Source organism: Orbicella faveolata, unplaced genomic scaffold (assembly GCF_042242905.1).
Source record: "Orbicella faveolata isolate gen_17 unplaced genomic scaffold, um_ofav_v1 contig_35, whole genome shotgun sequence".
Taxonomy (NCBI): Eukaryota; Metazoa; Cnidaria; class Anthozoa; order Scleractinia; family Merulinidae; genus Orbicella; species Orbicella faveolata.
Window position 1 is genome coordinate 25897465 of NW_028301564.1, and position 23601 is coordinate 25921065.

The 23601-nt window shown below is 36.2% G+C and overlaps 5 protein-coding genes across 6 annotated transcripts in view; 2 read left to right on the top strand and 3 right to left on the bottom strand.

The window, feature by feature from the left end:
* The window catches only part of LOC149104032 (uncharacterized), a 9675-nt gene extending 6554 nt beyond the window's left edge, over positions 1–3121 (bottom strand). Inside the window, exon 1 of the mRNA XM_089274290.1 lies at positions 1899–3121. The gene's annotated coding sequence lies outside the window, so the exon portion shown is untranslated. The remainder of the gene's footprint in view (positions 1–1898) is intronic.
* LOC110043482 (uncharacterized) overlaps positions 1–4206 on the top strand; it is an 18647-nt gene extending 14441 nt beyond the window's left edge. Inside the window, exon 6 of the mRNA XM_089274284.1 lies at positions 3116–4206. Within this exon, the coding sequence (XP_089130410.1) occupies positions 3116–3141 (26 nt within the window). The 3' untranslated portion in view covers positions 3142–4206. The remainder of the gene's footprint in view (positions 1–3115) is intronic.
* LOC110043433 (uncharacterized) lies at positions 3499–10056 on the bottom strand. Of its 2 annotated transcripts, XM_089274279.1 has the most exons (8): positions 9969–10056; positions 9710–9753; positions 9262–9332; positions 7360–7588; positions 6000–6577; positions 5687–5830; positions 4334–4501; positions 3499–3858 (listed from the first exon to the last, which is right to left on the bottom strand). In XM_089274279.1, the coding sequence occupies exons 3-8, from the start codon at positions 9292–9294 to the stop codon at positions 3760–3762; spliced, it is 1251 nt and encodes a 416-aa protein (XP_089130405.1). In that variant the 5' UTR covers positions 9295–9332; positions 9710–9753; positions 9969–10056; the 3' UTR covers positions 3499–3759. The 2 variants fall into 2 exon arrangements, with proteins under 2 accessions (XP_089130405.1, XP_089130406.1); XM_089274280.1 differs by lacking the exon at positions 9710–9753.
* Positions 10057–10182: 126 nt separating this feature from the next.
* LOC110043495 (uncharacterized) lies at positions 10183–17361 on the top strand. Its single transcript, XM_089274287.1, has 6 exons — positions 10183–10284; positions 10501–10849; positions 11266–11396; positions 11810–12013; positions 12454–12633; positions 13042–17361. The coding sequence occupies exons 1-6, from the start codon at positions 10252–10254 to the stop codon at positions 13051–13053; spliced, it is 909 nt and encodes a 302-aa protein (XP_089130413.1). The 5' UTR covers positions 10183–10251; the 3' UTR covers positions 13054–17361.
* Positions 17362–17661: 300 nt separating this feature from the next.
* On the bottom strand, positions 17662–23594 carry LOC110043430 (ferredoxin-fold anticodon-binding domain-containing protein 1-like). Its single transcript, XM_089274266.1, has 4 exons — positions 23048–23594; positions 21729–21888; positions 20024–20993; positions 17662–18748 (listed from the first exon to the last, which is right to left on the bottom strand). Exons 1-4 carry the CDS (start codon positions 23529–23531, stop codon positions 18425–18427), a joined length of 1938 nt encoding a protein of 645 aa, XP_089130392.1. The 5' UTR covers positions 23532–23594; the 3' UTR covers positions 17662–18424.
* Between the last annotated feature and the right edge of the window lie 7 nt (positions 23595–23601).

Sequence of the window (23601 nt, forward strand, 5' to 3'; positions counted from 1 at the left end):
TTTGTTGTTTATTTTTGCTTCATTGTTGCTATTGTGTGGTTTTCTGCTGTAAAATGACCAGATTATTTTCTGTGGATTTTCCACAGAAACTTATTTGAAATGCGCAAGGTTGTTTCGATTGTGTGTTGTTGGCTTTGCTTTGTGCTGTTAGCCTGAAGCGAGTGGGTCTGTGGAGCAGGGCAAACACACAAAAAGAAAGTTGGTCGAGGGGAATTAAACATCAAGAAGATTTTATGAAGAGGAGAGTAATCAAACGGAGCTCGTAGAGCCTACTTCTGAATGCAAAGGCCTTTGCCTGATTCAATTCTAACTGATGTAAGTCATTTGAAATTCAAGAACTGAAACGAACTGTATTCGTTGCCTTGTTTCTATGCGCTGTTGACAGGCGCTGTTGTGCTTCGTTGGCGAAGAGCTTGAAAAAAGGAGTACTGTGCTTGATGGTTAGGTAGCTTGCGAGGCAAAAGTTAGAAGCAAGCATTCTTGAACAAACACAGCATTCTGGCCACACAAAAATTTGGTCTAGCGCAAAAAATATCGAAAAATTTAGCCGCCACTCTATTTTTTTATTTTTTTATCTTGCCCCTAGTTTTGCGCGAGCAGACTTTACTCCTAATCTTAAGACTTATCTTTTTAAGCGTGCATTTGATTTATAGTTTTTACTTTTTATTTGTAGCCTAATTGTATTATATAGCGTATTTAATTCTTAGGATTTTAACTTTTAGGATTTAGGATTTTAGGTTTTTAAAGAATTAGGATTTTAATTTTAAAGTATTGTAAAGCGCCATGGACAATTAGTGGAAAATGGCGCTATATAAATGTATATTTATTTATTTATTTATTTACTATGGAAACGCTTGCTATACAGGTTAATGGTTAGGTTGCATTATGATTTTCGAGTGCTTTATACAGGCCCACAACACTATGGGCACCCACTCTGATGGGCACCTCACTCCAGCCAAAGAGGAACTCTTGGGAATGAGGTAGTTATTGGATCACAGCTTACTACCGTTATCAAATTCTAATTTTTTTTAATCGCCTAAATCCATTGGCTGTCAAAAGTACTGCTGAATCGAAAAAAAGGGGATTTCTTTGTTCTCCTAATTGCTTTTAAAGTATGAATATATAACCAAAGCTGTAACAAGCTCTAGAAAACCTGGACGTTAATAATTAACTTTTTTGTTAAATTAATTAAAACTGCTGTTTGAACCAAAAAAGATTCCGTAATTGAAAAACACCAGACATTCCCCACGCTACATGCAATACATGTTTAATGCGATTTGTGTAAGGTTTTAAAAGGTAAAGTGCAATCATGCAAAATAAATTTCTACTATTTACACGATCTGTTCCTCAAACTCAGAGATATAATCAAATACAAGTTTAAGTTTTTCTGTTGCATCAGCCCTTTCTTACTATCCAGTTGCATTTTGTTTAGTCGTTAACACACAGCTCTAAATGAAGCTGTTACCGTAACAGCTTCATTTAGAGCTGGCAATGAGTAACGTGCGTTCATTTGAACACAAATCTGTTCTCGTTCAAGAATCGCTATATACATTACTCTTTGAACAAAAACAGATTACGTATAACGTGTCACTACCCACGATATATTCCTTACACTTATAACGCGATTTGTGTCCATTATTTAGTTTCAAAAGGTCGAGTGCAAGCTTGCGAAATCAAATTCTATTGTTCAGACAATCTGTTCCTGAAACTCGGAGAAATAATCAAATACAAGTTTTAATATTTCCGTTTTGCGTAAGACTATCCGGCTCATTCGAACACAAGTCTGTTCTCATTCAAGAATAGTGAAAACATTCAGTATACGTAATGTCTACCGCAATCTGACTTTCTAAGCAACAGATGTACTTTCTTCAAAACAACACGATTAAAACAATACATACGTTGTTGTCAACTTCAATCCAACATCTCAATATCCTGTATTCGCAGTCAACAACTAGTCTTCAACAAACAAAGTTTGACACCTCAGCAACCTGTTATCAAGACCTCGTTCACTTTTTTGAAGAACAACACAATCAATCGAATCTTACAGACATTATTAGCATTTCGTTTCAGATTAAAGCCAGAAGATGGCGAAGGTTAGAGGCTTATACAAGGCTACTAAACAGGGGTTTCAATATAAGCCGGTTACCGGCGATCTACCGCCGCCTGTAGGACCTCTTACCGCCGTCTGTTTGGATATCATTAATGAAAACAAAAATGATAATAATAAAAAATGCAAATACAACAACAACGACGACCACTGAAATTTTTAAATGCTACAAAAAAGCGGCCAAACTAAACTTTCCAAAGAAATGGCGTACATGTTGTTTGTAGTCGCCGATCAGTGTTATCACTGTTCATCTCAGGATACCTAAGACATCTGAATGATTTAATATGATTAATTGTTATTATTTATTATTTTTTGTTAATTATTATTTATTATTTTTTATTTATTATTTTTATTTTATTTCATGATTAATTTTTATTATTTTATGATTATTGAAAACCTTAATAATGAACCGTGGGAGAATCAATGAAAAGTTGAAAATGAGGTTTGGTTTTGTAAGAATATTAGTAGAAAGAATTTTGTTGTAAAGGTTATCTCATTTCATTTTTTTCTGAAGAGTTAAGAATCAGTTTGTTGCCGTGTTGGTACATTTGAATGAGTAGCAGAGAAGTTGCACTTGTTTTAAGAAAGGAGTTCAAAGAAATTACTGCCTAAGTGAACATCAAGTGTCACTGAGAGATATCTGCCTAGAAAGGTATTCAAAATGCACCCCTTTGCATCCAAAAATTATTAGTTAGTCGAAAAAAAATCCTGCTTTGTGGTCAATAAAAATACCAATCAACAGCACGCTTTTTGATGACCAGAAAGCTGGAAATCGCATTTCCGAGCTTCTAGATTTCAAATTTTTCTGGGGGGAGCATACCCCCAGTCCCCCCTAGGAAAAACGGGCCTTACGGCCCCTTTAGTGGTCACAGCCGCCTATTACACCTTCAGTGGCCGCTTATGACTAATGTTATTGAAACCCCTGCTAAACACTACACACAAAATACCCCTGATGGTTATCTAGTTCAGTAGAGTACATAAATAATTGGTGACTTCATTTCGTTTCAGATCTACAGAAGGTGGCGAAGGTTTAAACAGATTTACGCTTATACAACTTAAGGGTAGCAGGGGTAGCACACTTGAAAAACAAAGTCCATTATTTCAGTATTCGCATCAGAGATCCAACGGCAAATCTGCATTCCTAGAATTCCTAAAAGTTAACAGGAGGTGATTGGGTCTAATTATCATTGTGAATTGTGCAGTATCTACTTGATTCTTCAATGTTGTGTTATCGCCACACTCTTAAACAATATGGTTCAGTTTAAATCGAAACAGACTATTTGCCTTTTTGTGTTCATTAATACAGTTAATGGCCGTTAACTTAATAAATTGCTAATTAAACATGACACTGATTTTATATAGATTCCTATTGCTAGAACTACAATAACAACTAGAGAAATAGGTATCTTTTTATTTCACTACGTTGTCTACGTTATGTTTTGTGCTGAAAAATTGTATAACATCATTGCATTATACAGGAGTTCTTAAACTTAATTATTCACCACGAATAGACCTGCAGATACAAGTTTAATCCACAAAAAGCCAATATTAGATCCTTTATTATTTTGCTATGTTAATATATCGTGCATAAGTAACTTTGATCATCCTTCCAAAGAGTACAATAGTGGTCTTCCTTTGTGACAGTTGATTAACTATAAGTTGACAATAAATCTGTTACAAGCTTCTTGTACTTCCACTTGTTTCCCAGTTTTAGCACTCACCACACCATTGAAAGAATTTCCCAGAGACCTCTTTGAAAGAAACACAGGAATTCAAATTATCAGTTTGCTGAAGTATAGATACATGTAAATAAACAAATGATAAGTCACCAAAGGCAAACAAATTGTGTTTTCACTTCCATACAACAAGACATCCTTAAATGTTCACTACAATGCACACTAACAGATGGCCACTAACAGCTTAAGCTGGATTGTGTTGGTAAGATGCCCCATGCAAGTGAGCCAGATTATTGTTTCACAAATTATGACCTTAAAATGGTTGTCAAACATGTAAACAATGTAAACTATGAAAACTGAGTAAACTAAGTAATATTGTATTTCACAAAATAAATGTAAAAACAATTTCTACAAGCCATAAAATTTGGAACTAAATGCTTTATTTGACACATGAAAATTAACAGAGGCAACAAATACAAAAAGCATCACACTGAACAATTTTTGTGTTTAAATATATGCCTTTATTTAATTTTTATAAATTTATCAATACCTTTTTAAGTGAAGTAGTTGCATACATCACAGTCTCTATAGATGACCCATGGGTCAAAGCCATAACAACAAAAAAGCCACTCTCCCTTGTCTTGTTAGAGGGATGAAACACCAGATCACACTGAGGAATGATGTTGAATGAGTTCCTCAGTGACTCGTGACTGAGGCGCTAGAAATAAATAGTAGAAAGTAATAAGTCTTTAGATTATACCATGACAGATGAAACAAAATTATAAATATTATTACTTCTTAATCACATAAATGAAGACACGAGGCCTTACATAAATTAGCATGAGGGTTTACCCATGCCAGTGCAATCACTCTATCTCTCAATGCCAGAAATAATTGATTTTCGTTACATGGCAGAACATGTGTCAACCTTATAAATCTCTATTTTCCAATTTATAACTCAATCCATACGCATACCTGAACGAAAAAGTAATGCTTAGCAATGTGCATTTCACATGTTATGCAACCCTGGAGAGGCCTTTACCAAAATAACCCACAAATCCGTATGATTTGTGATTTTTGAAATGTTTCAAAGCGAAGTTAACATGGTCTCCAAACAAGACGTTCATGATTTAGAAAAGCTGAGTCATTTTGGTGTTCAGTCAAGGTGTCTAATCATTATGAATTAGTCAAACAATTTCACAAATTTGGTGAAGTAATGTCTGTTGACCAACTGTTATTTCCAGCACTGCAAACTTTCCAGACACCAACTAAATGCTCTAAACACTAGGAGACTCGTGGTGAGCAAGGCCATGCAACGACAGGTTTGTAATGGCAAATCTACACTAGCAGACAAAACAGGACTTGTCTGTGACAAACTCAAACCAAAAAAATTTGTCAATACTACTTTGCCTCTTTCTGTGTCTTCACACTTGAAACCATTTATACTCTACAGTCTGCCAAATCCGCCAACTAGGTTTCACAGAACAATCCAGACAATGTGCGTTTCCAGAAAATATCCATACTCCCCCCACAGAAGGGATTGGAATTTCCTGGGGGGTGAGGGGTTCTATGAGACCAAAACATTTAAAGAAATGTATGACGCTTAACTGGAATTTCCAGAGGGGTGGGTAGGTGTTAGAAAAAATCCCTTCTGTGGGGGAGGTATGGATATTTTCTGGAACTACACAATCTTATTATAGATGCTTATGAACGGCTTTTGTAGTAAGGATTTTGTCCTGTTTTAACTCAGAAAATTGAATTATTTACTTGGCACCTTTGAAGATTTTGCTTTAAACAGTGCTTCTTTCTTGAATATGGTAGGTAAGCAAAATGAGATATATTTCTCTTATGGTGAAAAAAAATGTCTAACAAATAGTTAAAAAGTAAGCTAGCTAAGCAATACCATTGGGGCAGCCTTATCTAGGTGCCAGCCTGCAACATCTTTTATAGTAATCTCGACATCCTCTTTACTGGTAACAGAGAAGTCAAGGGATTCAATCGATGACATCATTTTCCCTCCTTTTTCATGCTCAATTGCCATCAACTTCTGTTAAAATAAAAAAAGGCTTTACATAAATAACATTTGCATGCCATTGCCATTAAAAACCACATTTGTTCACGCAAAAATTAGACCCTTTAATAATAAAGCGTACTTAAAACACAAGACCTGTATTGAATAAAGTCTTATTTTATAATCAACAACTTGTAAAACATACCTCAAATGACCATTCACAATCATCAAAACAGTACAGCCTCATAACAAGATCTTCACCAACTCTTGTGTCAGTGCAGAATGCTGCAACCTTCATTCTCTTGAATACTGACAGAGAAGACTTATCAAACTTCCCAACAACTATAAATGTTGACAGATGATCTGTATTAAATCTTACATGGTTGCTTTTGCAGACAATATTCTTTATTCCTTGGCCTGTGAAATTTTCAGTTTGGCTTACAGTTACCCATCTATTGTTTTGGTACTCCTTCAGAATGATATTCCATTTTTGGCCAGTTAAAACCATGTTTGCACCATGAGGTACCCAGACTTCAAGTTGCCCATTCAACTTTGAGACACTTGAAATTAACTTTATTCCTGGGCTAAGTGGCAATTCATCCTCTTCTAGAAGGCCCGACTGTTCTGATTCAGAGCTTGCTTGTATGACCAAATCGTTTGGCACAGCACATTGGTCACTGGGTGTAAAGCTATCAGAACCAATGACTTCTACTCCTGTCTTTTCAAATACTACATGACCAGCACTATGTTGTACTGGATAGTCACACAACACATTCTTGTAGGCTATTGGAAAAACAGGAAATATTGGAAATATTGTTAAATATAAAATCAACATTTAATGATAACTCTATCTTTATATATTTCCCTTTTTGCGGTCTTGGACCGAGTCTATGCATATGTCTCGTGCAGGACTGCACAAGCATGAGTAGAATGGTCAAGAGTTTAGGAACACTTGCATTATTATTCTAAGGTTCACAGTCACTAGAGCAGTCACAGCACAAGCCATTGCAAAAAGTCAAATACCAAAAACCCATAAACCATTGTTGAACTCCAAAACAATGTGCTATATATGAACTGTTACTTAGTTTGTCACAGGCCCCTGACTTTCATCAAGCTTCTGCACCAGCACCAGTGACTGAGTCAGATGATAGAACCTCTGAGCTACAGGAAGCTTTCAGCAAGTTAGGTCATTTACTTAATATGTGATATGAGACTTAATTAAACAACAAAAAACAATCTAGCCTCAAATACTACAGAAGAGAAAAACAGGTCTGTGTCTTACACCTAGAGTTTGAGACATTAATATAAATTACTTATTCAGCATTTCAGTTGTATGATAGGTTATTTCAATTTGCAAGATGGTGTCATTTGACTAAACTACCAAAATGCTTCACTTTCTCTTTTTCTACTGCTACTACGGAAATTGTTACTTACTAACTACACTGCAGTTAAAAAGTGAAAAATGAAAATGAATTCTAGTAGCTGGAGTCAAATGATGACATGGTGTTAGTCTTGTACCAAAAATTAAGGTAAGAGCATTACCAGTAAATAACAATTTAACTCACCTGGAGATGTAAGAGCTACGTCTGTGGGTTGAGTATCAAAATTCTTCAATGAACACTCCCTTTCTATTCCACAACTCTTTCTCTTTGGAGAGAAAATTACATATGCAAAGTACAGAACCAATACGCTAAAACCAAATGCTTGAATGGTCAAGTTGTCAAGACCCAGAGATTGCAGCATACTATGTTGTTCATTTTCTTGGCAAAATATAGTTGAAGACACTTGCTTAACCTTGGAAATAAAATGGAGTCAATGCAGTGAGACATCTTGATAGAAATTTAACCTGCTAGTATTTTGGTCCTTTAAAACTTGTAGACCACTATCCCTAAATGACTGACTGATCAGCAAGAAAATATAAAACAAACAGGTAATATGCTTATTATAAGAGCTCGTTACAGAACTTGTTAACAAAGTTATATAGTTAGATTTACAGCATAAATTTAGCGCTGTTAATGTCATGATCAAACTGCACTAATTGATCTCTAGGCCAGAGGGATGTCTGTTGATGTCCAAGGACGGCCTTATATGCATAAGGTGATTGAATTTCTTGAAAACCGCAGTTTTATTACACCATCTATACTACCATCTAAGGCATTATCAGGGTCAGGTATATATTGGATGTTATTGGTTGGGAAACCTGATAAATTATATACAGTAAACTAGTGGAGCGGTTGTATGTTAGGAGTGCCAATGATATAACAAAAATGTGGGAGATGGGAGCCAGAACTGGTGATGTTACAAGATGGGAAGTAATGTGTTTAAATAAGAAAAAGAAGTGTTGATAATGTGACAAGATGGAGACCATGTGTAGTTGTATTGGGAGATGGGAGTGCAATTATGCAACAAGATTAGGCCAAAATGGAAACATTGCACAATAGGCTGAGCTGATGATGCTGCAAGATGGGGAAATTGTGTCCCTGACTAGCAGATTGAAGTGCTAATGACACCATGACAAGATAGGGAGTCAATGGATGTCAGTATGACTGTCAAGGTTGGGAAATGGGAGTGCTCATGTGGCAAGATGAAAGAAAAAGGGAGAAAGGAGTGCTGTACAAGTGACAAAATGGAGAGGTTGGATGGGGCAGCCGATATGACAGATGGAGAAGCTTTGATCAGGAGATGGAACAGCAGATAATATGAGTGCTGACCAAATGTGACGAAATCAAGAGGCTGAGACATGAACGCTAATGACGTGACAAGATGGGGAGGCTGTGTGGTTGGAAGTTTGCAATGCTGATGAAGCAAGATGAAAGACCTACTAAAGGATATATGAGACTAGGGATGGGTAACATAATGACATGACAAGACGGAGGCGCTGTATGGATAGAAGATTTGGAACATAGGGAAAATGATATGTAAAGGTAGAAATACAGTTGCGAGGAGTTATAATGTGGCAAGATAGAGCCCAGGGAGGTGACAGACCTGATGTGACAGTATGGAGGTGGGAGAGCTGATGACCTGACAGGACAGAGGTAGTATATCTATGGGAGTCGAGAACTGATGATGTGGGATGGATGGGAGTAGGGCTGTGAGGAACATACAAAACCTTACAGTGAGACAAGATGGTTGGTATATCAGATGAGCTCCTGATGATGTGACAGGATGGAGACGACGTATAGAGAAGGTTTGGACTAATTTTGGTGTTAAGAGGGGGTAGGGAATGAAGAAAGACATTGAAAAGAAGCAAACACACCGAGCAATGGAATAGAAAGTGCTAACTGTTAGATATGTGCAGTCAGGTGTCTTTTAAACTTGGGTAATATTTAAGTTTATGTCTGGGTTTATGGCTTTAGTGGGCTCACTGAAGCAGGCTGTTGAAATTTCCTACAGGCTACTTACTTAAGCGTATGTAAAAAAGGACGTTGTGTTAGACGACGGTAATGTAGGGTGAAATAATTACTTACCAACAAGCTCATGATAAAGATAACGTTTTCCATTTGGCAATCCTAATTTGGACACAGCCGACCACAGTAGACTTATAGAGAACAAAACACCTAGTTAAATACTAAATACTTGAGACAATTGTTTCCCAATTACAGGAAATCAGGCCATTTTAAAAATTGACTTCAAAGTTCGTACTGGTTTTTCTAAGTGCGTATTAAATTGAAGCCCAAACAGAAAAAAATACTTTGTTCAAAAAGCTTAAATAATATCTACATCTTCATTTCATTACGTCGATAAAAAATCGTGAGACATCAAACTAACTTTTCTTAAAACATATATTACATAACGAGAAAAAATAAGATCGTAAAAAGTTTCAAAAAAATAACATGAATTCCTAGTCGCTACCTCGACATACTTTAAACTTGAAATAGTTTGCTAAAATGGTTTAAAAACTTTGTACAGACTTACAATTAACAATGTCTGAAGGTAATGAGTTCCATTCGCGTATAGATCTAGGGGAGAAAATGAAAACTTTTAAACGGTAATTTTGCGTATTCTGTATCTAAATATAACCTCCAAAAGTCCAATCGATGAGGACAAATAATGATTCGATCAGCAAGTTTTTGAAGTCTACATTTCCACGTTTCGTGATTGTTTAAAACACATTAAAAGTTAATTTGTTCAAGGAGCTTTAGTAATATACCTAAATTACATGTTTTAACCCTACCTTTCAGAGTTTAAAGTCAAAAATTCCAATCGACGAGGAAAACATGATTCGATTAGCAAGTTTTCGAAACACGACTTCCCAGAATTGAAGATGTGGCGGGGATTCCCCGAAATGGTTTCCTCCGTCCAATCAGGTTTGGGTTTCGGAAGCAATTGTCCAATCAAAGGAGACTCAGAGTTAAAACCGAACTTTCGCTTACTGGTAAACGAAAGCGAAACCTTTCACTACTTCACAGTTGTTACGTTGGAGAATTGAGGAGCTAGTAGGTCAAAATATAGTAATCATGGGTTCACAGGACAAAAACAGTAGTAAAATGGTAAATCTTAATCGTTGTCTTCCTTCTGACGGAGTTATTTTCTGTTAGGGAAAGATTCGCAATGTTTATTTCATTTTCACTTTCGTAAGCTCACGAAGCCAGTTTTTAAATTTGCAAAATTATTGGTATCGTACACCTTTTCGATTTCGATAGCTGATTATAAGTACCAGGAAAGCAAGCTGTGGAAGACTTAAGACACGTTTATTTAATTTGTAGAATGCTGATAGTGAGGATGAAGTTTCCGAAAGCGACGAGACAGTCGAGGAACTGCTGGCGATAGGGAATGATTCTGTGCAACATAATGGTTTAGAAGACTCTGAAAATGAAGCATTGGCGACTCTACAGAAGGAGAAAGCATCGACATACATACCCGTAACAAATTTTTCCGGGGTTGAGGGAGCTCTTTTCAGCGTCACTGAAACGTACCCCCTCCCTTCACTACCGAGCACGTCGTTAGAAGATAGCACCTTACCAGAACAAAATGGAGGCAACCGTACATGTAGTTCTCATCAATCCGGATCTCTCGTAAGGGGACGTTCTGACGGAGAGAAGACACCCGTACAAAGTAAGCTCGAAGAATCCAAGAACTTTTGTTTAAATTTGCTTTGGTTTGTTCCTTGCCTATAGAGTTGCAATGCTAACTCACTAAAGACTGTCTCTGTCTTTTACGTTAAGATTCTCGTACTTCAACGTAGTCGATATTATCCGTTATTCTCAGTACAAATTCGATCATTTACCCTTGCTTGTCTGGTTTGGGCTGTTCATGTGTGATGCTTTCCTGCTAAAACTTCAGTCGACAAAATTGTGAGAACACTGAACAATATATATGCTTTACTTTGCGTTTTGCGTAACTATCGTAAGAGACAACTGCTTCCATTTCAGTGTCTCAGTATTTCACCTATAAGAACAAACAGTAATTTTCAATTTAGGCCACCCGCCCACTAACACTTTTGATTCCGATTACATATCAATCCCTTGAAGATTTTTGTGAGCGCTCAGTGCAGAGTCCATGCCCAGGAATGATGGCGAGACTGTTCCTCTTAGAAAGAACACACCAAGAAAGGAATGAGAAGTTGTATATCCTGTTTATAATTCCCGAAGAGAAATACCAGGTAAAATGTTGTACAACTGTAGATTCAAGGAACGTTTAGCACTGTTAACTTACTTTCAAATCCTTCTGACAAAAACTAATTCTAATTTAATAACAGATGTTTTTTTTGAAGTTGTTTGGCAGGTGGTATGAAAAACATATACATATACTGTATTTGAATAATGGTTTTAAAAGGTACCAGGGTGAGAGATTATTTATAATTGTAACATGCTGTCAGAAAAGACTTTTACTTAACCCGGGTTTGACTTCTTTTTCCTCTCGGATCAAAAAAGGGGTGGGAGACCAAACTATGAACGATTCACTCATATTCAGTGGATTGCTGTTTAGATTAATTTAGCCATTCTCTTGGCTGTCAAGCCACAGTTGTACTCACTTGTTAAAACTTCATATTTACAGAAAATGACTTTTTGATAGGTTTACAGAGCCATTTTGGAGAGTTACGTCGATGACACAACATCACAGCAAGGCTACAAAACCAGACAAATTCCATTTGCTGTTGATAATGCCAGGAGCCGAGAGTTTCATACCCTGTATGTGCAGGAGCAGATGAAAGTGTCATTTGAACTAGAGAGCCAATGGCAGCGAAACTTTGTCACTCTAGATGCTGGACGAGAATACGTAAGTTCATAAGAATAATATTAGCCTACAAACAGACTCTCATGTTCGTGAACAGGCTGTGAAACCCAAAAAGAACCCTACAAACATGTGAGCCTTCTCACAGGCTGTTATATAGTTAACAAAACAAAATTGTTTAAATTATGACAACAATGATGTATTGATTTCAGATAAAATCTGAGTTTTTCAGTACATTATATTTCCAAGTAATTTTGTAAAAAAAATTATGCTTGTTTACAGCTACATTGCAATGTTACAATGTATTAGACATTATTGGAAAAGCTATTTTTGGAGTGCTGAATGACTGAATCCCAGCATTTTTTTCTCTTCGACTTTCTCCGCAATACTTCATGTGTTCACTAATATTATGTTTACATAAAAAATATCAATTTATATTAATTTTACACTTTGTTACTCACCATAAATTATCCTTGTACTTTTAGGTTTTCAGGGTTCCAAACATTCGCTGTGAGAGTGAAAACAGAGTAGCACCAGGGGCCAAGTCACATTTTAGGGTGGAGTATACTGGTGGACCTGGAAGGCTTTGTCAAGAACAAGGCAAAATAACATTGACAGTTGATTCAACAGTGCAGTCTACCCTGTTTTTCTCCATTGCTATTTGGGTAAATCTTAATTTTCCTTCAAATATCACAATGCCCTGTTAGTGTGCAATCAATATTTCGTTACACAATTTTTGCTGTTAAAATGCTTTTGAGGATAGGACCTCTATTAAAAGAAATTTCAGTCCCTTTTATATTTTACAGTTACTTTCTTAGTATCCGCAGCTGTAGTGCTGGAAATGCACTAAAATTTGTATTGACACTTAAATAAAGGTTATTATCTTATCTTTACAGTTAAAACAGGCACTACTTTTTGCTAAATGTTCTATTTTTGTTAGCTGTTGTGATTCATTATTCTAGTTATATACGTGTTACTCCATCAACGAAAAAGTAACAATATTGTTTTCAATATTATTCTTGTCACAGTGCTATAGCAGTTGGTGTTTTACCTCAGGTTTGTCTTCTCCACAGGTTCCAGACTGATGGGAAGAAAAGAAAACAACTTGCAGAAAGATTAATTCTACATGGAGTACTCAGGTTCTCTGTCCCATTGGTAATGTTGTTAACACATTATTATGATATTATTGTTAACTGTTTTCATTAAGATAAAAAAAAACCTTGAAAAAAGAAGAAAAAAAAAAAAAGAAAGAAAAAGAAAAAAAAAAGAAAGGTGATTACTGTATATATCCACAGGAAACTGGTTCATAAAATTAAGGCCCAGTAAGCCAATAACCAGTTTTGCTTTTTAATAGATCAGGCTTTGAGATTTATAGATTTAGAGGCTGGCTGTTTTGCTGTTTTTAAGAGTGTTTTACTTATGGGAGATAACTAGATAGTCAATGTTTGATTAAGGTGAAAGTAAGTAAATAGTTATAGTGAAACAAAAAATGAAAAACAGAATTATTAACAAGTTACACAAAGTAATGACAAAACAGTAGACTGCCACTGTCTGTTGGTAGTTACCAGTAGTAGCAGCAGAGCATGTTTATACATTGTGTAAACATTACATACTGTTCATCTAAATGATACCTGTTATCCGGAAGACACAAAACTGAGGTTATCGAGTCTATTCTTGCCCATAACTGGATTATGGACTGCTGCACATGCAGCGTACATGTATTATTGAGATGAGACAAACAAACTGAAACGTGTCTTCAGTGAAGAGGTTAAAACCTGACCAGAAAAATTGCTCTGTACAGTGAGCAACAAAATATTGGCAAAGGTTGACTTTTAAAAAAAGAGTCATCAAAAACTGTCAAAGTACCTTTTTCAGAATTCCACAACTTTGCACAAATGTTTTCTTTTTAATGTTCAGTTCCTAAAATTGCTAGGTGAAAATTCAGGGGAAGCTGTCCAGTAAAGCTCCTCTCACAATTCAATTTAGTAGGGGGTTTTTTTCAAAGTTAAGTAGAATCTAACTACCGCACTAAAGGGCCACCCAACAATGAATAATCGTTCTTGTTGGGTTTCAAAAATTTACCAGTGTGGAATTCTTAATAAGGTCCTCTGGTGGTATGTTATGGTTTACAACCCTTGTAAATTGATGGATTGATACTGTCACAATAAAAAGGCTAATTCATGTGAGTAATAGTGTTCAAAAAAAGGACTGACATAATAGATTACCACAGAAACAATAACTTGTTAAAATGCCCTTAATTTTAGCTTGTGTCATTTTAACTCAAAGTGAACTTGGGCAATCTAATGTTTTGTTATCAAATAGTGCCTGGCATGTTCAGATACCAAACACATTTAAAAAGGATCAGACTTCTGAGTTACATCAAACAAACATTTTAGGATGTTTTGAACTCGTCTAAAGAACCTTTCAAACTGCAAGATATTTCAGTCATCATTTGATAACAAAGATGAATCACTAAGCTCAGTTTTGAGTTTTAAGCACTTGAGCTAAAACTAAGGGTGTTCTGACTACTTACTTAAACTCAAGGAAACTTAATTTCCCCCCCCCCCCCTCGTCAAAGTTAGTTACCCTCACTCTAGCATCACTTATTGAAGGGTGGTAGTATCAATCCATCAAAATGCAAGGGCTGTTACCCATTACAAGCCACCTAAAGCCTGGCACACTCTATAAAGCAATAAGTATTTGTCACTTGCAACCAGAGGCTCAAGAGGGCTCGGCTTCAAAAATTCCTTACAGCAACCATCACTTTTGCTTGTGACAAAAATCAGCTAACAGAGTGCACCAGGCTTTATGCTGAGCTGTCAGGAGAGTGAAACCTGTAATGTACAAGTCAAGTACTTTAGAGTGTTGATGTGTCAAGACGTGTTGTTGTTATTATGTTTTGTCTTTGTACACTGACAGCTGCACAAATACATGACATTAACATACATGTAATATATAACTATGTATATAGAAGCACTTTTACACAAAACATTTCAAATTGTTTTCTCATAACAGTTTTCAATTGCACTAAAATGAAGATGGCAATCATAGGTTTACAGTCACATAAAACCCTTCGTTGACAATACTCTACGGAAGGAAAATGTCATGTATTTGTGTAATTTGTACATACAGGTATAGGTTGTATAAATGTTGTAAGATACATTCATATAAACTTCACATCAGATCTAGATGTGTTTAGAAATAAGGTCAGGTTCAAACGTAGTTCTGTGATGATTTGTGGTTCATTTCCTTTACACACAACTGACTACAAATCAACAAAACAACATTTGGGCCTGTAACAACATAATTGTGTCAATATTCAAAACAATTTCACTTAAAGTTACATGACAATGTGAATGCGAAGAAGCGTTGGTGTCTGTACCTCACAGGAATATTGTTTGAATAATGACATTCAATGTTGGAAATCTTAGATAGCCAAGTCTGAATATAAGGGGTGAATGGAGCATTTCTGTTAAAAAACAGTCTCTGTAATATCAAGAATAGTTTTCCTTCATTTTCATATCTTCCAAAGGTTGCAAAGTACATCTGTACCTGCATATGAATGAGATATTAATTTTCTAGATCATTTTTTAATCTTTGAGGCCAGAGTGAGTTTTTTTTTAAACAAGTCTTTGACTGTGTACTTTAAAAAATGAATTAATTTTTACCTTAATTTTTGACAGTGAAATAGCTAGTATTTCTCTCGCAGCACTGGTAGCCTGACCTTCACCACAAACTCAACAAAGCAGTATTCAGGCACTAAGAAACTACAAAATAACACAAATGGCAGACTAATGAAAATATAAAAGTACCAACTTAAAATTCTTGGGGTGGGTGGGAAAAGGTCAGTAATCACGAACGCAACAGAAACAACTGCCTGCCAAAGGTCACATGACCTACTCCCAGGCCCCAGTGGTGCATGAGAAAAACATTTTCTACTTATTTTGTTTCACTCAGCTAGTAAAAAAAATTTACCTCTTTGCATATTCTCTTCAATAGGTTTTGTTTTATGTAACAGCTATGGACTACATATCTCAAATAGCTGTGCTTTATTTACATTACCCAGGATAATTCACTGATTATGTATTGTGTATTAAAAAAAATAATCCCTTCATTCCAAGTTCAGACTTGACGACTGTAGGCAATGCATGTTCTGTAAATAATGTATATTGATAAGCTCTAACCTCACGCTGAATGCATACAAAAAAGTCATGTGGTTGATAGAATGCCCCTGGTAAAAAAAACATGATATAGAAAAGTTAAGGCATCACGTCTGTTGTTGTCATGCTTAATTTCTGTTGATTTCTAAAACCAACCGAACCAGCAAAAGATGGACTGTATGCTGCAATGTCTGCATATTGGTTTACTGAATTTCACAACACTTTACTTCTTGTTTTTTTTTTTTTTTCAATTCTTCAAAGCTCATCCAGTGTGTGGTTTGCATACTTATCAATGATACTTAGAGGAAAAACAAATAATGGCTAACAGAGCATCTGAAACATGACAAAACCTAAGATTCGGTCTTTCAAGACCAGTCAATAACCAATGAATATTTCAAAAGAGTTTAAGTTTGCATAGTTCTGTACCTTTAATTTCTAGGAATGTTTGGATAGATTAGAACAATGGCCTATTTTCTCTCCTTGAATTGCCATTGACATAACCAGTTACAATGTCCTAAAGTCTGAAGCCCTTTTGTTGTTTTTCCTCAATTATGTCACATTTTACACACCTGTATAGTATTACACTCAGACCTTTCCAAAGACCCTGCAACAAAAACATCTCAAAGTCACAAGTGATGGCACAGTTTAATTAGTTAAGCATTTTCTTGTTAGTACTTAAGGCTCTTGTTTAGTGTCCTCAATTAGTCTGCCAGGGCTAAATACATTTTACACTTAAATAAAGGTTCTTTTCTTATCTTGTCTTAGTTGTTAGGCCACTTACATTGAGTTCCATTATAGTCATGAAAAGAGGGTCTTGTAAAGGTCTATTAAGAGTCACTTACATGATTTTTGTACTTGTTATTTCATGTTTACACTAAACAAAACAAAAAGTATTCAAAAAATAGCAATGGGCCAATTTTGATACAGCACAATTCTAAATTGGTGCTATGGCTTAAGGGAATAAGACAAAAGAAATTACAGTGAGGTTGGAGAAAACATAAATTCTTTTTTTATCCCTCAAAGTTTCAGCACCAAGTTAGAATTTTCACATATCAAAATTGGCCTATATTTGTCCTACATGCTTTATTTGGTTTTATATATATTAGATAGATTGTTTGTGTGTGGGTTTCAAATGATGTATTATATCATCTAGAAAATAGCCATTTTACAAGAAAGTATTGTACTTGGATGTAATGTTTGTCAAGCATTTATTAAACACAAGTGACTCAACAATCTCATGTGTGCTTTTTTGTGTAATGTTGCACTCCCACCTGCTAAAAGCTAGACATTAATAAATTGTGCTGATGTCATATTTGACCTTTTCTTCCTATGAATCTTTGCTGCTTTCTCACAGGGCTTCTCTCTCATCAAATAAGACATGTTATTTTATAGAAATATCTCTCTTTTGTTTATGTGGAGGCCATTTGGAGTGTTTAAATATGTAGTCAGTTAATGGAAGCTCTGGACACAAAGAGTCTTCAGAAAGTACTCAAAGCTCTTCTATAATATCAAATTAGAGATGCATGCAACAAGTACGAAATAACTTTTTATTAGTTTTCAAATGTATGTATGTATGTACAAAAGGAAAAAAAATGATACTGATCTGAAACATAATGTGACTAACAGGTTACAATTTTATCACTAATAAAGATTATAATATTACTAAATAAAATAATAGTATAAAAACAATATCAAACTTAATAAATTAGTTGGTCAGTCAATCACTCAATTGAGTTACTCAGTCAGTAACAATCAGTAAAAAGCTGCTTTGCTTTTAAAACCAAACAAAAATCATCTGGCTTTGACAGCTTATGATTTAAAAACCAATAAAGTTTATTACTAAATAAATAAATAATAACAAAACATCAGACCCAAAAATATTTATTAATAAATTAGTTGGTCAATCATTCACTTACCGGTAATCTTGTTACTGACATAACTGACAGTAATAAGCTTCCTGACTTTTATAACAAAAAAATAAATAAATAAAAATAAAATAGATACCCAGATCATAAAGGTAAAGTGGCAGGAGTCTTATCATAACCCTAACATTATCTAAGCCCAAGCTGAATTTGACAGTAAATTAATATCTACAAATTTTGTATCAATAGAAGTTTTATCCAGGGGCAATTTTGAAAATGCTTACACTTGTTAAAATTTTGAAACCTGGTAGCTAATATTGTATTACAAATTACATGTAATCTCAAGATTACAATAAAAAAATATTTTACTAACATTAAATGCCAATGCATTCGTTTTTCATTAGTACATTATACAGTCATGTATCTACAAATTGTTATTTGAGTTGAACGTCACAATTCAAGAGCTTTCTCCTTAATAAGTTTTGCATTTTTACTGTCTGGATATGGCTCAGTGGTCTGTCACATGAGCTGTAAACCATGCGGTAATTGTAACTCACTTTATCCTGTCCTACATCATGGTAACGTTCAATGAACCAAACATCACATACACATCCTTGCGTGGTTTCATAGATATCCTGAAAGAACTGCTGTTCTGTCATATGTTCAGTTATCCAAAAACTTATGTCATGGATGTAGGTTGGAGGAAAGAGACTGAACGGCACAAACTCTTTCCCAAGGTCTGGAAACTGCTGACTGACCTAAAATATTATTGAATGATAGAGCTTTAAACTTGGAACAACCATTTTATAACTCAACAATAGAAAAGTTATAAGGAACTGGCTCCAGTTTTATCAAAACTCAACCACATGGTCGACACTACTTAAGCAGTTGGGTTCAAATCCCATTCAGGCCTGAATTTTTTTTCAGGCTTAAATTTCACAGCTGTTTAAGTTGTGTGCATAACTGGGATGATCAATCATGTCTTCACATCTTTCTCCGTAGTTCAAATATATGATCTTTCATATATTCACTTGTATTCTTCACCATCTACAGGTATATTACGAACTCACAAGGTGACCAGCTCCCAGTTGGCTTGATAGCTCAGTTGGTAGAGCACTACACCAGTATCACAGAGGTCATGGGTTTGAATCCCTTCAGGCCTGAATTTTTTTCAGGCTCAAATTTCACAACTGTTTAGTTGTGTGCATAACTACGATGATCAATCATGTCTTCACATGGTAGACACTGTAGTACAGTACATGGTAGAGATGGTTTAGTCCTTGTGGTAAAGATCAATTATTACAACATGTAGAGAATGACAACAAGTAAATAAGAAACTTTACGCTACCAGCTGAAAGGGTTTGCATTTTTACTGTGTGTCTGCGTGAGTGTTTGTTTGTTTGTGTCCCTGACCTAAACATGTAAAATATCTTTGAACTGGCTGCCTGACATTTTTAACTCTTGGGTTATTTTGGGTAGCCAGCACCCAATCATTTTTGTTTTCAATCTATAACATTGTCATAATTATTTCTAACTGCAAGGTGAAATAAAAATTTTTGAAAGAAAATTTAATATTTAGTGACTATACAGTTGAACTATACAGTTTATTCATGTAAAAGTCAATTTCAAGAAAAAAAATCAAGTTCTTCCCATTGAGAGATTTCCGTTTCTTGTACTACATGTAGCCAGGAATACGATAATGTTACAACACCTTATGATCCATTTTTTGCTCCATCAAGTGGTCGCTTACGGGAGGTTAAAAACAAAGGAAAACTTCAAACTTTAAGCTCTAAAAGTGGTCACGGTCACTTATGAGAGGTGGTCACTTACAAGAGGTTCCAAATGTAGTGATTTGACTTGGAAACTTTTGGTATTTTGGAAAACTGGTCGCTGAGAAGAGGTGGTTGCTTACAAGAGATGGTTGCAACTGGGGGTTTGACTGTTTTAAGAGTGCAAATAATTATATGAATACTAAGACTACTGAATGGTGTCGAACAGATAGACAATAATGGACAGTGAACTCATAGCCTTACCTTTAGGCCTGAAAACTGTTCTTTAAACCTTTGATCCCTTGACCACAGCAGTCGTATATCAGAAATCCCATACAAAGCCATAACCAAGTTATCAATGTCAATTTCCATGAGCCAACCACAACAATCATGTGGAGATTTCTCAAAATCCAATAGACCCAAAGTTAGCAACAGCCTCTCTTTGTGATAGAGTTTAGTTTGTGTGGAAGCTTGAAAAAGGCTACTGATAGAAACCTGTGGAGAGATGTTATGCCCAAGATAGTGGCTCTCCAACCTACAAAAAATGCACTTCTTTTGCTCAGCTAGATTTTTGCATTCACATCCAATCCCTGCACAAGCAGCATTTCTGGCATTTTCAAATTTTGTCTGCCTTCCACTTTTTAATTGGACTGTCTCAAATACCACTGAAGCTGTACCAGAAAGAGGATCATTTTGTGATAAGCTTTGACAACCACTTTCTCTTCTTAAGTCTTCGAGAGAACAACAAATTTCTTTGGTGAATGCTTGTAGAACACCATCCACATCTGCTTTCAGTTTGGAAGCTGTTGTTGGTTCTGTGAAAGTCCAACCAACCACAATTTTATGTCTAATGGGATGAGTATAGGAGGATGGAGAAAAGAAGAAGTCAAGCTCAGTACCACTAATGAGAAAGGAGTGACAACTTGCTTGAAGCTTTTGAAGAACCCTGCTTGAAAGTGGCATGTTGGCAACTGTTAATGATTTCTGAGATTTTACAAACTCTTCTCCGTGAGTGTTCAAATGTTCGGCTTGCAGATTCATCCTACTCACTGATATGTCTTCTGAATCGCTGTAATTGCCAAATAGTCCAACATTTGTATCACAGACATTGTGATTTGAGAAGAAACTTCTCAGCTTGTTGACCAGAATAGAAACAGGATTACCAGGCACACAACTGAGACCATCTTCTGGGTAGAGGCCTCTTAAGATGGTCTTGGAATTGGAAATAAAATTCCTGGTTAAGATAAAAAAGGTAAAATTGGAAACTGGTAAGAAAAGACATGGGAAGAAAGCTATGGACATTGTCTTTGCCTGTGCAATGTGATGGAGCTCACAACAAGTGCATGCATTCTGCTCTCAATATGGCAAAGCAATCTAAAGCCAACTTGGCAATTTTTGAAAGGCTAGTCTAGTCAATGGAATTACAAGTCATTCCACATTCCACCCAGTTCGTAGTAGGTTTATGGTGAGATTCATGTGGTTTTGATGGTGATAGTGTATTCAAAGATGATGGATAGCATGACTTGTGGGCCATCATCAGAAAACCTTATCAAAGATGACAGATAAACAGAAATGGCCGTCTCTTTTTGAAGCTTCATTTCAAACAAGAAATGAAGCAGATTAGCCTTTAGGTAAGAAAGCATGTGTCCGATCACAAGTTATGTAAACACTATCCTTATTGTAACCGTCAAGACTGAAGAGTGAACAATACATATAATTGTTGATACGATAGAACCATATTTTTATCAATACATGCATCACAACTGTTTATTGAGTCAAGTTATTCTTGCAATTGGATTAGTCAAAATGTGGTAAGAACATCAGTGACAAACTCGGCTATGGCCTGGTGTGCAAATTTTCTGTTCTTACCACATTTTGATGTCATCTGTGATCAATTACTGAACAGATGTATGGCAACATGGAATCTATTTGATACATTGAATGCTGACACTTTTTTTAAGAAACTTACTGCAAGTCTGGGACAGTTTCCAGTGGCACTCCAGGCACAAACACATGAGTAAGTCCATTAATAGTGTGGAAACCTTTACCAAGCTGTCCACGAAAGCCTGCACTTCTGTAGGAAGTATAATCTACACTTCTAAATGGATATACAGCATTCAAAATTAGCCCTATAATTTTGGAAAGTAAAAAACGAATTTTGATTACCAATGGAGCACGCACACTTGGCCAGGTTTGATTTCATTCTTAAACAAAGTGAAGAGGACAAAACCAAGTCCTCCTCAGTTTTGTCCTCTCTCAAGATTTCACTTGCCAGATAAAATTATCCATTTATCTAGAATGCATCAACAACTAAAAATTTGATTGGATTCCATGATTGAAATCCATGTCAGTACATCTACAACTTTATTTATGCCAACACCTCTTTAATAGCTTCAGCAAACTCACATTGTAGTATTTAACAAAACTAGACCATTATTTTTGGATATTTTCCATATTTTCCTTTATTTCTGTTCAAACTCATGCTCATCGTAGAAATGCTGTAATGCAAGGCAGGCCCTACCATGGAGGGCTTGAGGCTACATTTACTTTAGAGCGGTTTTCAATTGAGCATTGTAACGCCAAAACCAAACCCAATTACTTACCAAATAGACTACTTAGCCAATCTCACACCATAGTAAAACCAAAACTAAAGAAATTGCCTGATTACTGTTGACACTGACTCAATTGAAAACTGCTCTAGGTCTTTGAGCATATGTCGCTTGAAGGAGCTTGTGCTTAGAAGAATTTCTGCATCTGAGAATTTTTTAGGGGGAAGGGGGTGGGTTTATTACGTGATTGATTGATAGATTGTTAAAATGTGTGTTTATTTTGGGGGGAGGACTTAAACGTAAAGTTAATTTGAATTTTATGTAACACCCCATATTTATTTTGCTGGTAAAACAGAGACAAAGAGGAGACTGGCAAAGGAAATCAAAATGCTCTTGTTACTATACTCAGCTATACTATGTGGAGGCGCAGTGGCCTTATGGTTATTGCGCTCACCTCCGGATCAGAGAGGTCCGTGTTCGAGCCTTGGCCTGGTCATTGTGTTGTGTTCTTTGGCAAGACACTTTACGATCTCACGGTGCCTCTCTTCACCCAGGTGTACAAATGGGTACCGGCCAATTTAATGCTGGGGGTAACCATGCGATGGACAAGCATCCCATCCAGGGGGAGTAGAAATACTCCTAGTCGTTTCATGCAACTTAAGGAGATAAGAGCCGGCGGGCCTGAAGGGCCACTTGGCTCGTACGCAGACTTTACCTACCTACCAGCTATACTACGAACCTGCTTTAGCGGCTTGAGAAACAACCTGCCAAGTGTTTCCATGCTCCCTTCTTGGGTTGTCCAAAGGTGTCCCTCCCTGGCCTTGGCAAAGGCTCACACAAATGTCCCCATTGCTGTCAACGTGATGTGCGGCACTTGCAAAGAACCGCTCCAAAAGCTCTCTCGACTTGCCGATATTTGATTTTCCACCAGTATGTGGGAAGTTAAAGATCACTCGGTCGAAGATCCTTGGGCCAAAGTTTCCAGTCAGATTCGTTGCGTCTACCTCATGCAAGATCTCCACGTTCTTAAAAGCTGATAATTTATCGATGTTTTCAACAGCGAAGTCATTGTTCGCCAAGGCAGCGCGCGAATCCAGAGATGTTGCCACGATCTTAACCGACGTCTCTGATAACGCAGACGCTAAGCAAACAGTGAATGAAAAGTTACCGTCCCCGACAACCAAAGCATTGTTTGAATAAAACTTCGGGTCAAGTAAAGCCATAGTCAGACACTGAATCAGTGGAAAGCCGTTGCAGCTGAGTCCGCCATTTAGTTCGCGCGGCACATACCGT

What these genes read in the sequence shown, in the direction of transcription:
- LOC110043433 (XM_089274280.1), bottom strand. Translation starts at nt 9,294, where the DNA reads ATGGAAAACGTTATCTTTATCATGAGCTTGTTG. An exon ending in TCTTTATCATGAGCTTGTTG is followed by an intron (nt 7,589 to 9,261) that starts GTAAGTAATTAT and finishes TTTATTTCCAAG; the next exon opens with GTTAAGCAAGTGTCTTCAAC. An exon ending in TAGATAAGGCTGCCCCAATG is followed by an intron (nt 4,502 to 5,686) that starts GTATTGCTTAGC and finishes ATTTATTTCTAG; the next exon opens with CGCCTCAGTCACGAGTCACT.
- LOC110043430 (XM_089274266.1), bottom strand. Translation starts at nt 23,531, where the DNA reads ATGGCTTTACTTGACCCGAAGTTTTATTCAAACAATGCTTTGGTTGTC. An exon ending in GAAACTGTCCCAGACTTGCA is followed by an intron (nt 20,994 to 21,728) that starts GTAAGTTTCTTA and finishes TATCTTAACCAG; the next exon opens with GAATTTTATTTCCAATTCCA. An exon ending in AACAGTTTTCAGGCCTAAAG is followed by an intron (nt 18,749 to 20,023) that starts GTAAGGCTATGA and finishes ATAATATTTTAG; the next exon opens with GTCAGTCAGCAGTTTCCAGA.
- LOC110043495 (XM_089274287.1), top strand. Translation starts at nt 10,252, where the DNA reads ATGGGTTCACAGGACAAAAACAGTAGTAAAATG. An exon ending in AGAGAAGACACCCGTACAAA is followed by an intron (nt 10,850 to 11,265) that starts GTAAGCTCGAAG and finishes AATCCCTTGAAG; the next exon opens with ATTTTTGTGAGCGCTCAGTG. An exon ending in TTCCCGAAGAGAAATACCAG is followed by an intron (nt 11,397 to 11,809) that starts GTAAAATGTTGT and finishes ACTTTTTGATAG; the next exon opens with GTTTACAGAGCCATTTTGGA.